Source organism: Bemisia tabaci, chromosome 5 (genome assembly GCF_918797505.1).
Source record: "Bemisia tabaci chromosome 5, PGI_BMITA_v3".
Taxonomy (NCBI): domain Eukaryota; kingdom Metazoa; phylum Arthropoda; class Insecta; order Hemiptera; family Aleyrodidae; genus Bemisia; species Bemisia tabaci.
In genome coordinates, this window is record NC_092797.1 from 40,436,232 (window position 1) to 40,451,870 (window position 15,639).

General features: G+C 38.5%; 1 protein-coding gene across 2 annotated transcripts in view; it reads right to left on the reverse strand.

The window, feature by feature from the left end:
- LOC140224649 (uncharacterized) overlaps nt 1-15,639 on the reverse strand; it is a 68,063-nt gene that overhangs the window by 47,150 nt on the left and 5,274 nt on the right. For both annotated transcript variants that reach the window (XM_072300719.1, XM_072300718.1), the window contains exon 2: nt 2,119-2,204. In XM_072300719.1, the coding sequence (XP_072156820.1) occupies nt 2,119-2,204 (86 nt within the window). The remainder of the gene's footprint in view (nt 1-2,118; nt 2,205-15,639) is intronic.

Here is a 15,639-nt window from a genome sequence, read left to right on the forward strand (position 1 = left end):
TAATTGCACAATCTGGCAACTTGGTGCCCCGGCGAGTGTTTTACATACAAATACAGCTTAAACGATTTGAAATTCTGACGAGCGATTTCGCAGTCATAAACGAGCGACCGTTCATTTCCTCGGCTCTTGATTTTCACTCAATTTTAATACTCTTAAGGGCTGTTGGTGGCCGCTTTGAACTTTTTCGACTTCAGACGTCTCCCTTAATTAATTCGAGACGCCCCTCAGCCGAGGACGACTTCGGGAAGTTTCAAGTCGCGGAAGTTTCCCGGCGTGACTCGAGCTGTCCATCAGCCAGCACGCAACGGGTGCCTCTTTAGGGTCTGTTCTGTACAGAATTCAGGGAAGAAAATTCCTAGTTTTCTCTGATCATAAGACGAGTATTTCCTAGATTTTTAATTAAATATATATATGCACGAAAAAGAATATGTTTGTCGTCTGCTTTAAAATTTACTCAGCGCCCCCAATTTAAGGGGTAGCACAGAAGAGGAAAAAATGATCAAAGTAGGGTACCTATATATAGGAAGAGTGCGGGCATGTGGGTACTTTTGAGGTTAGGTTATGGAGCTTTTAAGGCCCAAAAATGCAGACAAACTATGAATTGAAATTAGCCAGAATGGTATTAATACAATTGATACGATCCGTTGTTTGTAAAGCACATATTTGACTTAGTTTTTACTTCAATTTACTCACTTTCGGGAAAGAGCGCTCGTTTATGAAATTCTCGGCCATGTTGGTTTGATATCAGAATCTGAAGATTGGTAGTGACATTTTTTGTGTTAGATGGTTGGCTGCTCTTTCGGGCCCTAGGAGCTCCATATTTCGACATGTCCGTTCTCTCCCTATATTGGTAAGGTACTCTAGATCAAAGTTTCTCGGGTAAGTTATGGATGCCGGGAATGGGAACGGAGATTTCCGGGAAAGTTCCCGGTAGCTGATCAAGATGTGAGTGATTACCATGTATACGAATGCCAAAATTTTCCGGGAACTGGAATGTTTTGTTAGACAACTCCTAGGAGAAAATGACATTTTTGTGATCTCAACGAGACACATGTTTACAGTTGAAAAATTAAACAAGAGCTTTCGTTACAACTGGAAAACTTGATGTGTAATTGGAAAGAAATGTTTTTTAGATTCAATTGTTCGTTAAAATATTCTTTAATTATTCCATTTATTTTATTTTCTTCCCCAAAAATGTTCGATCTCTTAAGGAGGTACGGAAATTCTTATTAACCCGGTGGATATGAGGACTTACATGTAATTCAGAAAGATAAGAGCGCAGTGAGAATATCCAAACAGATCTGTAGACAATGGCTAAGTGGATATGTGAAGTAGTCGTTGGGTACGAAGCTTATCCACCCTAATGTATAGGCTATAAATCCTATGAATAACTCTAATGAGTATACCCTAGATTACAGAGAAGGAGACTCTGTGCGCTGGCTACCCCCAACTCTGACCTACATCTGAAAACAAATACCGTTAACAACAGCCCCCATACCTCGTCCTCCTCCTCGCAGCTTGTTGTAAAGAATTTTTTTCATCTTTCATGGAATTTATCTCTAACTTCTTCCCTTAACGCCTCGCTTTATCATTATTTTAGGAATTTTATCAACCTTCATTCTGTTGATAGTGTATTTTCTCATTCCCTGTGAATGTTCTGTGAAATTCCGCAAGGAAATTTACAAGGAAATTAATTAAAATACACTGACAGCCAGAGGCGTGGCGTGCTTTGCGATCTATCGATAATCCCCCATTTGAAGCTGTGGTAAATAATCGATTATTAAGGTGTTCGCTGTGAACACCCTGTTTATCGATACTTTTCCATCGGTTTGAATGGCCGATCAATCGATTCATCGCAAAGCACGCCACGCCACTGCTGGCAGCAAAGTTTTTCGTGTGCTTGGTGCGGCGCAATAGTGATAGTTTTCATTTTGAAAAGAGACGCAGAGAGAAAAAAAGTCTGCTATTTCTAATCATCCCTTCTCTCTTCAAACGTACCGCCATTTGGACTTCCTCAATCCCACATTCTTTGCAGGCTTAACTTTGTGATAATTATCTATTTGGGTCGTAGAATGGTTTTATTTTTTATGGAGAGGATCGAATTGAACATTGACTTACCAACGCCACCTCCAAAGGCTCCATCTTTATCTTCTTCGCCCTCAAGGTCGGACAAATGAGCATCGCTGTCGGCTCCTCCAGTAGCACTGAAAAAAAAATTTAAAAAAAAAATTATCATCTGACATTTCGCCGGAAAAATTATAAACTATCGCAGCAGGTTACAAATAAATACAAATAAACTCACAAATAAATTCAAATAAATACAAATGAAAACTAAAACAAATGAATTCTAAAACTAATAAATGAATAAATTCTAAAAATGAATTTAAATAAATTTACAAATAAATTCTCTCGAAATTTTCAGGTCTGCTTGATGATATTGTTAACTTCCTCATATAGATTAAATCCTCTGAAAGTCTTGGAAAAAGGTGCACAAATTTTTCGTTAAATTTTTAACTTACTTATATTTTAAAGTTATAAGATAAAATTTGCAGTGTATGGATTTTTTTAGGAAGTTTCTCCTTAGCACGGCAACATTCATTTAATGTGTTCTTATTTCGTCTCGTGGTCTAGCTCCGGTCATTACGCGTCGGCAATTTTTCCTTTATAATGCCCGGGAAACAGGGCAAACCGCCCCGTATTTGTATTTCATGTATGTTTTTTTGTCACGTCCCCGCGTCTTATCTTTTCCCTGTCAGTGTTTATCATTGGGTTGTAAGGCTGCTGTAGTGTATTTCAGGTTTCAGGACATTTCCTCCGCGATTTTTTGTCCGCGCACCTGTTTTGTCCGGTAGTTTACGTCCGCGCGTAAAATAAGCTTCAGTGACTTGGCCCAAGCGTTATCTTTTGGTTCGTATGTAAAATTATATTGGAATGAGAAAATTGAGAGAGAAGGAGACGCTGTTATAGTAAGTCAATTTTTAAATGAAGTATTACATTCTTCTTTTGATTCACCTTTTCAAATTGTCATTGGTGAATACTGAATGTTTTGTTTTATTTCTAACGTAAAACTTTTTGTTAAAAAATATTCCTTATATACCTTAATTTTTTTTTAATGAAAATTTTACTACATTAAGAGAAAATTTACACTTTAAAACGTAACGAATAATTGTAAAACCTTTTCCAAGCGATGGCATCCATATTAATTTCAATGAGCCGTAGTTGTGTTGAAAGAAACTACACAAAAATTAATAAAAGAGGGGGGAAAACCAAGAGGTATGCAATCTTTAATGTTAACCCATTTGAAAATCGATCTTTTAGAGTCAAATACGTCCAATTTTAAGCGTTTGGTTGCGAGTACACCACGCTGCAGCGCAAAATATAAAAGAAAACAAGAAGAAACATCCAACATGAATATGTTGGAAAAGCGTGCCGAAGAACTGAAATCTAGTGTGTGCACTATTTCCATTTCAACGAGATGTGTATAAATTAGTACTCTCTGCAAATTGGGGAGGAATTATTGATTTGATACCGTTGAATGTAAATACATTTTATTGAATAAAGAAAGTAACATAATTATATTGGATGAACAAAGAAAATAATATCATAAATCATTTAACTGAATTGGTTCATTCAGAATTTCAAATTAAAGTTTGGAAATTGTTCAGTTTGTTGCGTCATGTTGGAGATTGCTCAGTTTGCAGCAGCAGAGTATGGAGTTTACTCTGTTTAATGAGTCAAACTTTGTCTTTTCTCTTTTCTTCGATTGATTTGTATTAAAACTAGGGGCTTATGAGGCTGCTTCGCAGCCCCTTATTTTTCCTGTACACTTTTCACTTTCACATGTTTTTTTTTTTTTTTTTTTTTTTTTTTTTTTTTTTTTTTTTTTTTTTTTTATTTTCATTTAATTTTGTTTTTGTCTTTGAATCGGGTCTAATTATTTTTTTGAGAGAATAAATATAACAAATGTTTTCAAAAATTGTAATTTTATTTAGTAAACTTTAAACTAAAATTTTGTTTTAATCTTCATACAAAATTATTTTTTAGGTTTTACATTTGTTTTCAAACTAATTTTAAAGAAGATCTTTTTTCATTTTTTAAATACTTTGCTTTTTTTTCGATTAAATTGTTGATTCTTCTTTTGCCATTTCTGTCCTGCTTTTCTTCCTATATTTCCTACAACTTTGCTCTTCTTCTTTCCTCCTTTTGTCTTTTCTTTTTTTGCTTCTTCTTTTTCTTCTTCAGTAGCTGTTCCTTCTGGTTCTTCTTCTTTTTCTGCTCCTGTTTTAACTTCATCTAATTTTTCCGCTTTTTCTTCTTCGTTTTTTCCATGTTCAGTCTGCTTTCTGGTTCCGGTAATAAACTTACCTATATATGGATCCTTGAACTTTAAAGCAATAAGGTCCATCACCCGGAATATCAATTCGATTTGCAGAGAAAGAGGCAAAAGCAACAGCACTATTATAATTTCTGATATGCGTTATGAAATTTGGAGAATATAAAAATAATGATTTCAAATCGGTATTTGTCCGAATACTCGGTAAAGAAATTAAGCCATTTTAGCAGCAGTTATTAAAATGACCATTGGACATTTCACCCTGAAAATGGCGAGCATCACAATGATGACAAATTATATTCATTGAACCGACTGAAAATTTGGTAACAAAATTTTCATCAAAGTTCTGATCATCAATTTTATACTTCCGAAATGAAGAAATGAAACTTTGATTTTCTATACTAATAACAGAGTTAAGTTCTTGCTTCACTAAACGAACATGCAAAGAATTCTGGAAAACGCGACCACGTTTTGGAGGACGACCGCCTCGGTCATTGAAAATTTCACTCATAACAACTGTTAAATTTAAAATTAAAATTAGTAAAAATTATTATTATTTTAACAAAATCATAACTGAAAAGTTCAATTTTTAAATTAAAAAAAATAAATCAGAAGAAAAAGGATGAAATGAAAATGGAAATTAATAATAAACATATTTATACACATTGAAAAGAAACAGCGTGAAAGAGAAAAAAAAACTTGGAGGTTATTGACTTAATGAGGAAAAATTGGCAATAGGAAAAAGATGGAACCAATCATGAAAAACCGTAAAAAAAAAAAACGCGGGAAAAGAAAAATGTAAGTTGATGGCAGTTGAGTGTTGGAAGTAACCTCACTTAATGATGATTGTTGAATAAAAACAGCTGATAAAAAGACAGCAAACAGTAAAGTAAGATGCGTAGCAACAAAACTTTTCCGAAAAACAAAAAACAAAAAACCCCCACTTCACTTCCCTTCATCCAATTTATGAGTTTTTAGGGATTTAAAAATCGGGGACGAACCCCAGAAAATAATTTATAGTTTTCCCGAAGCATTGAGAACAACACCTTTCAAATGAACCAACGCCCCTCGCAATTAGTACAGTGGTTGATTCACAATTTCATTCTATTTTTCAAATTAGATAGTAAGATGAGACTTTAAGGTATCTTTTCTGGAAATAAAAAAAAAAAAAAAACACGTGACACCAAAAAAAAAAAAAAAAATGCAACTTACACTCAGAGAATCAACAAGGGAACCTAACCTCCAAAACTCTGCCTTCCAATTGGTCGAATTGGAGATTGCTCACTTCGCTGCAGTTGTAACTATGGAGATGCAGCCAACTTGGGTTTAACCGCTTTGAAAAGACGCTGATTCGCTAAATAGTTATGGCGGCATTTAAACTTCTAATTTAAATCCTCCGAGCGTAGAAAAGCTTATTTGACGTACCTATGAAAGAAAATAATACGGTTTCCACGGGAAAATGTTCTCAAGGGTTTCCAGTAACAGGATAATTCGGTTTCTCGATGAATGACCTTCAGGGCTTGACACTATAACGGTTCAAAAACGGAAGAACGGATCCGACGGAAAAAAAATTCGGACCGCCCCTTGAAAAGCATTGGTCGATCGGTGTGCTGTACTACAGTACATCCGAGTGATTTCAAAAAGCGAGCCCTATAGGCACGCTTAAAATTAAAAAGATTTGGAAATCATTAAATACATATTTATTTTTTTCATCAATTAAAATGAGAATAATCCATGAAGAGTGTGCAAACATTTCATGATCATGAGTTGAAAAACGCTGACTCCGCGAGTTTGAATATTAGCGCCTGACACAGCGGAGCGGCATGCTGCTGGCAAGGAACGCGCACTGGCGCTTACAAACCTAAGGGGATACTTCACGCATTGCGCAATGCTTGAAGTATCCCCTTAGGTTTGTAGGCGCCAATGTTTGCCGCCTAATACAGCGGAGCGGCATGCTGCCGGCAAGGAACGAGCACTGGCGCCTACAAACCTAAGGGGATACTTCACGCATTGCGCAATGCTTGAAGTATCTCCTTGGGTTTGTAGGCGCCAATGTTTGCCGCCCGCCGCGCCGCGCTGCAGCGTGATACGGCGCCTCAAGCAACTATTCACAACAGAGGCGATGCATGGTTTCATACGAAATTGAAGGCGCTCGAACAATTAAGAACGACAGGCATCCTTTTAGATTACGAAGCTTTCCTACCGAAACAAATCAGGATACTACGGCAAAAAATGAGTGCGGTAGTCCAAAAACTTACCAAGTCCTAGCATCCATATTTACTAACGTTTAGCATAATTTTTTAAAATCATTTACGAAAAAAGTGACTCAGTTTAGGTAGAGACATTCTTGAGTGTGCCGTCAAGAAGATTTCATTTTGAATCAAGAATAAAAAAACCGAATGAAAGCGCCTTTCTTCTTGATGTGACTTTTTATAAAAACATATTTTCTGCTTTAAACATGCATTATTTTCATTATTGATTCAGAGGAAAATCTTCTCGGCGGTAAATTTGAGCATATTTCTGCTTGAATCAAGTTACTTTTTCCTCTCATGAAATTCAAAAATAACGTATAACTAAACTTCATTGAATACAGATACTAGGAATTAGTAAGTTTTTCGACTACCGCTCTCTTTTTGTCGTCGTCACTCGATTTAATTTGCGAGGGAACTTCGTGCTTTTGAAAGGCGCCATCAATCATGATACGTTGAGGTGCCTTCAATCTCGTATGATACTGTGCAACGCCTCCATGGCGAAATAGTAGCTCGAAGCGCCGCGACACGCCGGCGCGAAGTTATCGTACACAGGAAAAGTCTAAGAGCCTTTAGCTGAGGCAAATCAAAAGGTTCATCCGGTCAAGATACAACACGTTGGTTTCTTGAAAGATTATTAAGTCCTGTTGCATCAAAGAGGTGTAGAGAGTTTTAGCGAAGTTTCCTTCATGGAATTGACGCTACCCCATTTTTACCAAAGATCCCAATTATAAATTTTCTTCCATTGGACCAACCAAACAAACAGACAAAAAAAAAAGCAAACTAAAGAATTTTTTTTTCCATCCAAAAACGTCGTGAACAATTGTCGTTTGTATTTGCAGGTGGACCAATCAACTTTGGGTCTCAATTGGTAAGTGGATCAAAACTCCCCTGCCGAAAAAAACGCATGGACGTAAACTACTAAAAAAAACAGGTGTGCGGACAAAAAATCGTTGACGGGATATTCTATAACCGTTTTTCAATGTTTACATTCATTTGAGGTCTTAGTTACAACATATCCAGGTTTTAAAAATGACATGGCATCAGTGGGAGGATGCATAGAAAAATCGAAAGACGGGCTTCATTTCTTTTAAATTGAGAATGTGTAGAGGGATTCCTTTGCTTTGTCGAAAGAACACTTTCATCACGAAGAAAGAAGAGCATTTCTCTCCGCAAAAAATGAATAAAATAGAGCGAGTAAACACAGTTATTATGTCTGCACTGCCGTGCTAAGGAAGCACGCCGTATGAGCTTTAAAGTACTGCCAAATTTCTTACGGTAAAGCATTTATTAATGGAGAAAGTCATTGATATTTTTCATCAACGTTGTCTGATATTACGAATTAAAATTGTGAATAAAATTCCCCAAACATTCTAAGGGAAAATTTTCTCTAAATTTGCAGAAAATGTACATCTAATTTGAGGAAATTTGGCAACGCTCGACTGTTCTTGCGGTTTTTTTACTTAGCATGGCAGTGTGGAAAGAAGCTACTTTTCAGCTCCACAAACACGATCGTTATTACACACTCACGCGAGAACTCCACGCGGCTCGACTAGACTTCCAATTCACCGTTCTGCTGGCAAAAAGACGTAACGACACTTCAAGATAGGCCCTGATGTCCGCAAGACTCGATGCTTTCCAGGGATCACGTAGAAATGAGGTTACGCGCCTCTTCGGCATGGTGGCTGTTCCATCCCTCGGTCTCAGTCACGAGAGATTGCCTCCGGAAATGAACAGACCGTCCCGGTCAAATAAGACTGAAAGCTTCCTTTCTTCGATGAAAGCATGCTTAGCGGCGGAGCACAATTACGTTTGGAAAAAGTTTAGAAAAAAAAAAGAAAAAAAAACTAAGTGACATCGACAGGCAGGGGCGGACTGACCATTGGGGCGGGGAGGCGATTGTCTCCTAACAATACGCCCTGGGGGCCCGGAAGGGGCCCAGCGGCGATTTATTTTTCGAGTCATCGTTTTCCCCCCGTGATTTTGTAATTTTCCAATCCTTTTCAGTCACTACAAGACCCCAGAATCCTTGAAAATTTGTCTCTAAGAGACATAAAAGGTCGCCTAAAGCTTATGATGCATAATATACAGGGAAATGTAGTGGGGCTCCTGAGGCCCCAGACGTGATGGAGGGGTTCTCGAGGAATCTTGAGAATGGGTTATTTTGAAGTTGAATTGGACTCCAAAAATTATGAAAATTGCGTTTGAAAAGTTTGAAATGTTCAAAATTTCTCGGGGAGGGGCCCCCGAACGACAGGAAGGGTCCCGGCCCCCTAATGTAGATCACGTCGCCTCTTAACTTTTCGACTGCCAGTCCGCCCCTGTCGACGGTGTGCGTCTTATGGATAAACCGCCTGACTCCAGATGCGCGATCTATGGGTCACATAGGGACTTCCTCACTTTCAAAAGTTTTTTCTAAAATTATCCCCTGTCAGATTTACTTTTCTAACGAATAATTTTAACTGAATCGTCATTAAAGAACTTTTTTTTTGATAAGATTGAGGATATCGTTGAATTAAAACATCTCAATTTCCACATAGCCTTTCTTTTTGACAGTAGTGTGACCTTATTGAAATTTGAAGCGAAACGCCTTAGATTTTGGCCGACTCTTGACTGAACTGTTTCCTGTCTTTTTGAAAAACGGACACCATTTTGCGCTAAGGAACTGCAATTTCAGTCTAATGGATAAACACTCATCCACATAGGGAAACTCGGGCACATATTTTGTATCTTAAGTGAGCCTGAGATTGTTTTGCTAATTTCAAAATTCAGTTCAAATAATATAGGAGTCTGCTGAACCTTTCGGAGGTCATTAAAGGTAGAGGGAGGAGGGTCCAAGACTGTGTTAATTCGCGTTAATTTGGGGGGGGGGGGTAAAAAAAGCGGGAAAAGTGCGTTACGAATAACGTTAGACGCCCTTGACGGGGGAGATTTGGCAACATTAGTCGAAAGTTCATACGACGTTCTTCCTTAGTGCGACAGCGCTGTTAAGTTATGAATTCCGATCCATAGAAACTGGGACTTTGATCCGCCGATAGATACGCCCCCCCCCCCCCCCCCCCCCCTTCGTTGCGAGGAGAAAAATGTCACGCGATGTGAGAGAGGCACCGTGTGGCGGTATTGACTGCCAAAAGGACGTCGCCACGAAGCTGCTTTTAGCGACTTCCTTCCGTCGCCATTTAATTTTCAGTGCAGCGAAGCGTGAATCATCCACTATTGAAATGTTCCCGTTTGGAGCTACGGCGAAGAATCGTTTATTAAGGTTTACCCTAACAATCGATCCTTTTCCACAGGTTTAAATGACAGAGCGATCGATCCATTGCAAATCACGACACGCCACTTTGTTCCTTGCGTGTGGCCAGCCCATTACTGACCCTTGTTAGGAATGGCTATTTTACACCTCCTGGATAGCCCCAAGTATTTCGTGTAAAAAAAGGCTGTTTTCAAAGGTCTCCCTCCCTTAATTCTCGAGCTAAGATTGTCATGCAAATGCATCCTCGATTAAACTTGCTCTGATTTTAATTTTAGTTCTGGGCATTCATTTTGTGAATTGTTTAACGAGACCTGGCCATAAATGACGTTTCTTATGATTAAAAAGGTTTTGAGTGGCCCTGGAGCAAATAACAGAGTTCATGAAATCATTTGACATATTTCTTTCACCAAACAAGTGTTAAATGATCATTACTCCACTTAAAAGCGTGAGAGAGTGTGATACGTATCGTTAATAGGGCACGAAATTTTTGGAACACATAAAATGATTAAACGACACAGACCCGAATTAGGCTCGTTGAAAATTTTGGTAGAACAACTAGGAAAAAATAACGAAAACCAATTCAGCTAAAAAGCTAAGCGAAGTTATAATCTGAAAGATATCTCTGTCTTAATCTCTCTTGTTGAAATGCGTTTCATTAAAGAAAAGACGAAAAAGAAATATTTAGGAGATTTAAAATTTAAGTGAGAAAATCTCATTGAGATTTTCAAGACAAAAATTAATTAGTGTCATTGAAGATTTCGTTCTATACTTTAGTCGAGCAAAGTTTTCTAAAATTCAAAAATAGAGAGTGCAGGTCAAAATAACTCGCGTTGATCTTCGATGTTTTCGAGGTGAATAAGCTGAAGGGCTGTGATTGCACAAAATACCGCAGATAAAAAGCATGAAAAGTTAAAAAGCCTTCCACTTTTAGGGTATGCAACACGGGCATCCAATGAACACGAATAGTTGCGTCGAAAGGTTTAATACAAAGTCGCTGTATTGACGGAAGGCGCTGTAAAACGCCGCTCATGTTCTATATTTTATGGGGAAAAAAACTAGCAAATCGACGACGGTGAAACTCCCAAACCACGTGACTCGGTTTGTTACGTTGCATACTTCCTGTTATACTTAATTTTTCAAATGACAACTCCTCAACGTCAAATCTTTCAAATTTCCTTAATTTTTCTCCTCTACTATGCGAAGAGAGTTCTGTAGGAACTTCAAGGAATGATGTTGATTTTCCCTCCTTCGAGAGAAAAAAAATGATAGCGGGGATTTTAAAAAACCGAAAACCGAAAAGGAATTTCAACACAGAAGTTCGGTAAATACCAGTGGCGTGGCGTGCATTGCGATGTATCGATTGTTAAGCCATTTAAACCCATGGTAAAGAATCGATTATTCAGGTGTTCGCTGCGAACACCTTAATAATCGATTCTTTAAACACCTTTGAAACACCTGTTCATCGATCCTTTCCATAGGTTAAAATGGCAGATCAATCGATGTATCGCAAAACAAGTCACGCCACTGGTTAATACGGGAAGTAAAACACAAATAACCCTAGCCTTCGGTTGAAAATTTCAAGAGAAAATACCGGCTAGTTTACTTGAAGGAATTTAATGAAAAACAAGTGATGAATACCGACCGCAATCGGAGGAATGTATTTTCCCAGTCTCTCCGTTGTTTTCTGCTCTGAAGTCACCGCAGACTGTACCAAAATCAACACGAAATTCGTGTTGGTTTGTGTGTCACTACCCATATTAACCAAACGTAACATAAGACAGTCCTGCCATTTTATTTTATCAAAAGATTCCGAAATAATTCCGATTTGCCTAAGTTCCGAGCAAAATTCCGATTTTTAAAGAATTCCGGAGGAAAATTCCGAAATACGCCCGGATTTAGTTCCGAAAGATCGTCAAGTTTGATAAAAAAAGTCCCAAAATTAGATCAAATAAATGGTTAAACTGGCAAAAAACTGGCGAAATTTCCGATTATTTAAAAAGTTCCGAATTTCGGAATTAATTCCGGGAAATGGCAGTACTGACACAACAACATGAATATTTTTATCGGTGTATGGCTTTTCTTCAGTCTATAGTTTCACCTACTCTGAAGACAATGCAATGAGCTCAGTCCTCTGAAGCCCGCCTTAAAGTCCTTTTATACTGAGAGTTAAGACACAACCCCCTCATGGAGTCACAAACGGGAATAAAGATTACAGAAATTGAACGTTTTTTGTAATCTTTGATCGGCCCATTCTCAAATTTCTTTCTCCGTTCCTTCTCTCATTCCGTTTGTTCCTTGCCGAACCCGTAATTCCCCGGTACATTCCAGATTATAATCTTTGCAATCGGTGAAAATGTGATCTTTATTCCCGTTTGTGACACTGTGAAGGCCTAAAATACGGGTACCAATCAGAAACGGATTCACATTGTCTTGACTCTCAGTATAAAGGGACTCTAGCCCGCCCGACTTGAGCACGAAGTCACAACCGTCATCCTCCTCGAGACCATGTTTTATTTGTTTACTTCCTTACAAAGCGAGGAAGTTAATTGCGAGCGAAACGAGGTCGCCGCCAGGTTTTTTATACGGTTCAAGACGAGCGAGGGCCCCGGTCGAGGAAAGCGGATTACGGCCGGAATTATGTTAGGTTGACTTGATTTAAGCCAAAATATAACGCCGGAGATTGAGGTTGATTCCCGCGGAGAGTCCTCGTTTCGCCCCGCAAGTTTTCGTGGGGAGGAAAAATGGCGGGGGGGGGGGGTGGGGGGAGAGAAATGGAAACGCATAGCGCTTCGGCTTCGAGACACAAAGGATCGAGGATAAAGAATCCTCCTCCTTAGGAAAGGCATTTATCACAGTCACGGGGAGAAAGTAATGAGGAAAAATTGAGATACTAACTGCATTGTTCGCGGAATTCACACCGACTGAAAATATTACCCTCCGTAAATGCTCGTAATACTTAGAATTGTCTTCGGTCTTCATTCCGCGGGACGAGGAGAAGAATAGTTTCTTTTTATTTTCCCTCTACTTGACGGAGCCGAATTAATGCAATTCGTCGTCTCCTGGACGAAAGAACGTAACTCCATTTCAATGTTGCCGAATTTCCCCTCGCAAATTGCCAATTAATCAAGAGAATCTTGGGCATTTCCGACTGAAAAATTCCCTGATTTTTCTCTAGATTTTAAGCAAAAAATCAGACCAACTTTGGGTAAAAATTGCTTACGTACATTTTTGGAAAATAAATGAATTGTTCGAGTCAATTTGGCAACCTTGGAATGGAGTTACGTTCCTTTGTGCTAGAAACGACGAATTTTCCTATTTTCAAAATAAGCTCGGAGCGCGAGCAGACGTTCCCGTTCGGAAGGCGCCGCCACTGCTGCCACTATCGTCAATCCTTTGACGTAGGGACGTATCTTCTTCGCCGTATGAGCCCTGAAAAGCTAAACGTTGTATGAGCATTACGGCTCAACTCAAAGAGGAGTCACGCCCTTACGTCGGAGGAGCGACAGTGTCTGTGACGTATTTCACAATTCCAACTGCGATGATGTTCGAATTTCATGAAAAGTTCCGCAATTTCACGGAGGATTTGCAAAAAGTTACGACCAAGCTGCGCGAGGAAGTTATAGAAGTTTTAAAACCCGGCAAAACGTTCCGAATATCGGCGACGTCAGTTCGGTGCGCTGTGCACTCGAGTCTAGAATCTACTGTAAAAAATACTATTGTGCGTGTTCTGAAGCCCCGAAACAGGCTACCCCAGAAAAATTTAAACTGTTTTGCACTTTTACCTACTGATACATGTAGAGAGGCTCCGGATAATTTCATCCACATAATGAGTCAGTTAATTCATTTTTTTTTCATTGTGTCATTCGTAAGTAGTAAGTGACCAAAGCTTACAGTTTTTTACCTAATTTTTTTTTATGACTGCAAACGGGAGAAAATTTTTATTTGAAAGTGCCAAAAATTAAGGTGGCCTAAAACGGCGTTTGAACTGCGAGCTCGTAGGTTTCGAATGTACACGTCACGATCGATATGGCGGCGGAATGCGTAGTGGAAGAATATTCACAAAGCCGTGAACAACTTTTCGAACACGTTCAGCAGAGAGGGTGATTTTATGAATGAGCCAGGTGTCTATAAGGTATAGTGTTCCTTATTGAAAAATGCAGTCCAATCGGCTGCGCTACTATCGATCACCGTCTGCTGATGTTAATCATCCGAGGCATAAAGCCGATTTCGCTGAAGTAGAGAGATGGAACTTTTTAAGTTGCGTTATGCAAACTTCTTCGAGGCTTTAGTAAGTTAGCGTAAATTGATGGTATTTAAACGGGCAAAATAAATGAGGAGAAAGATGAAGCCTTGATATCATCAATTTTCGAAGAAATTTCTCGTTTTTGTTTTGGATGTTTCCCGCACAAGACGGCCTTTCATAAATCTTGGCCGCTAGCAAAAGTGGTTTTACAAATTATTGGTTCAAAATTATTTCTGTTTTCATTTGATTTTTTATTAGTATTTGTACAAAATTACAGATCCCAAAAACTCGAATCTGAAGTGCGTTGTCACAAATATCCTCTCTTACATGGTTAAAATTACAGTATGTTATTACAGCTTGTGTTACTCCGTGCTTCACCTCCATTATTAACACAGAATTTCGGTTATTTTTTCTTGCTGGGTGGCTCGTTGAAAGGCTGAAAGTAGGTAGTGGCTTTTTAACACTTTTACAGATTTTCTCTATTTATCTCAGTTCAGGGGATATTGAATAAGAAAACATGCTTTCCGGACAACAGTCGTACTTTTAAGCCTTTCCTATCTAAGATGTATTCAACTCTACTACTTTCATCATTATTATTTAAATAAATTAAGAATAACAAGCTTCGTTTTAGTACCAGTGTTGATGGCTCACATATAATCATGGTTTGACCCCGACTGCCAGTTTGTGACCAATTTACGCTTTTGACGCACATTACGCCAATTACGCACGAACCGAAAGTATCGTTTGAAAATGCAAGTGTCAGCAGAATATCAAAACCTTTAAACTTTCGGGATCGATAAATTCAAACTTTTGAGATAGCCTTTATGCCGACACCATCTGTTGCTCAGGTCGAGGAAAATTAGTTACTGGCGACAACTTTTAGCTCAACTCAGAACGACCAGGAGGTAACTTCTTTGAGTGGCGGTAAAACTATGATGTGCCCTTATCTTCATACAGGAGCGAAACTTTCATTTCTCTCCTTTGACGCTCGCTAAAATGCTTGAACTAGAAGCGATACGAAACCTCCTTCTGGTTCCTTTAGAACAAATATCGCCTCTGAGTAGCTGGAGCTAAATCGTCACCCGGAAGGACTTTATGTCATAACTTTAATACAAAGTATTTTGTGTAAAATTTTGACAGGACAACAAGTCTCGAAAGTGCTTAAATTTTTACTCTACTAATGGGTCCATTATTTTCTTCCATCGGAGGGCTTGCAAAAGTAAAAAGCCATTGTTCACTGTCTTCCCTTGTGGATCACTAGACGGATTACAAAACTGAACGCCACAGTAATGCTTTTTCATTAAAATTTCACGTAAAATGTAGTGGACGCACATGGAATTTCTAACTTTAATACGATAATAGAAAAATTGCTTTTTTGAGTTAGCCAGTTATCCCACTTCTCACTCACAAAAAAACCAAAGTTTACCATAGTTAAAGCGAACGCTAAACTGATTTCAGTATATTTTAAATGGAGGAATTTCTGTGTGACTGAGCTTAAAGTTTCTTGACACAGTCACATTTCCCATAAATTAGGGGGGAGGGTTAACTTTATCAAACCAAG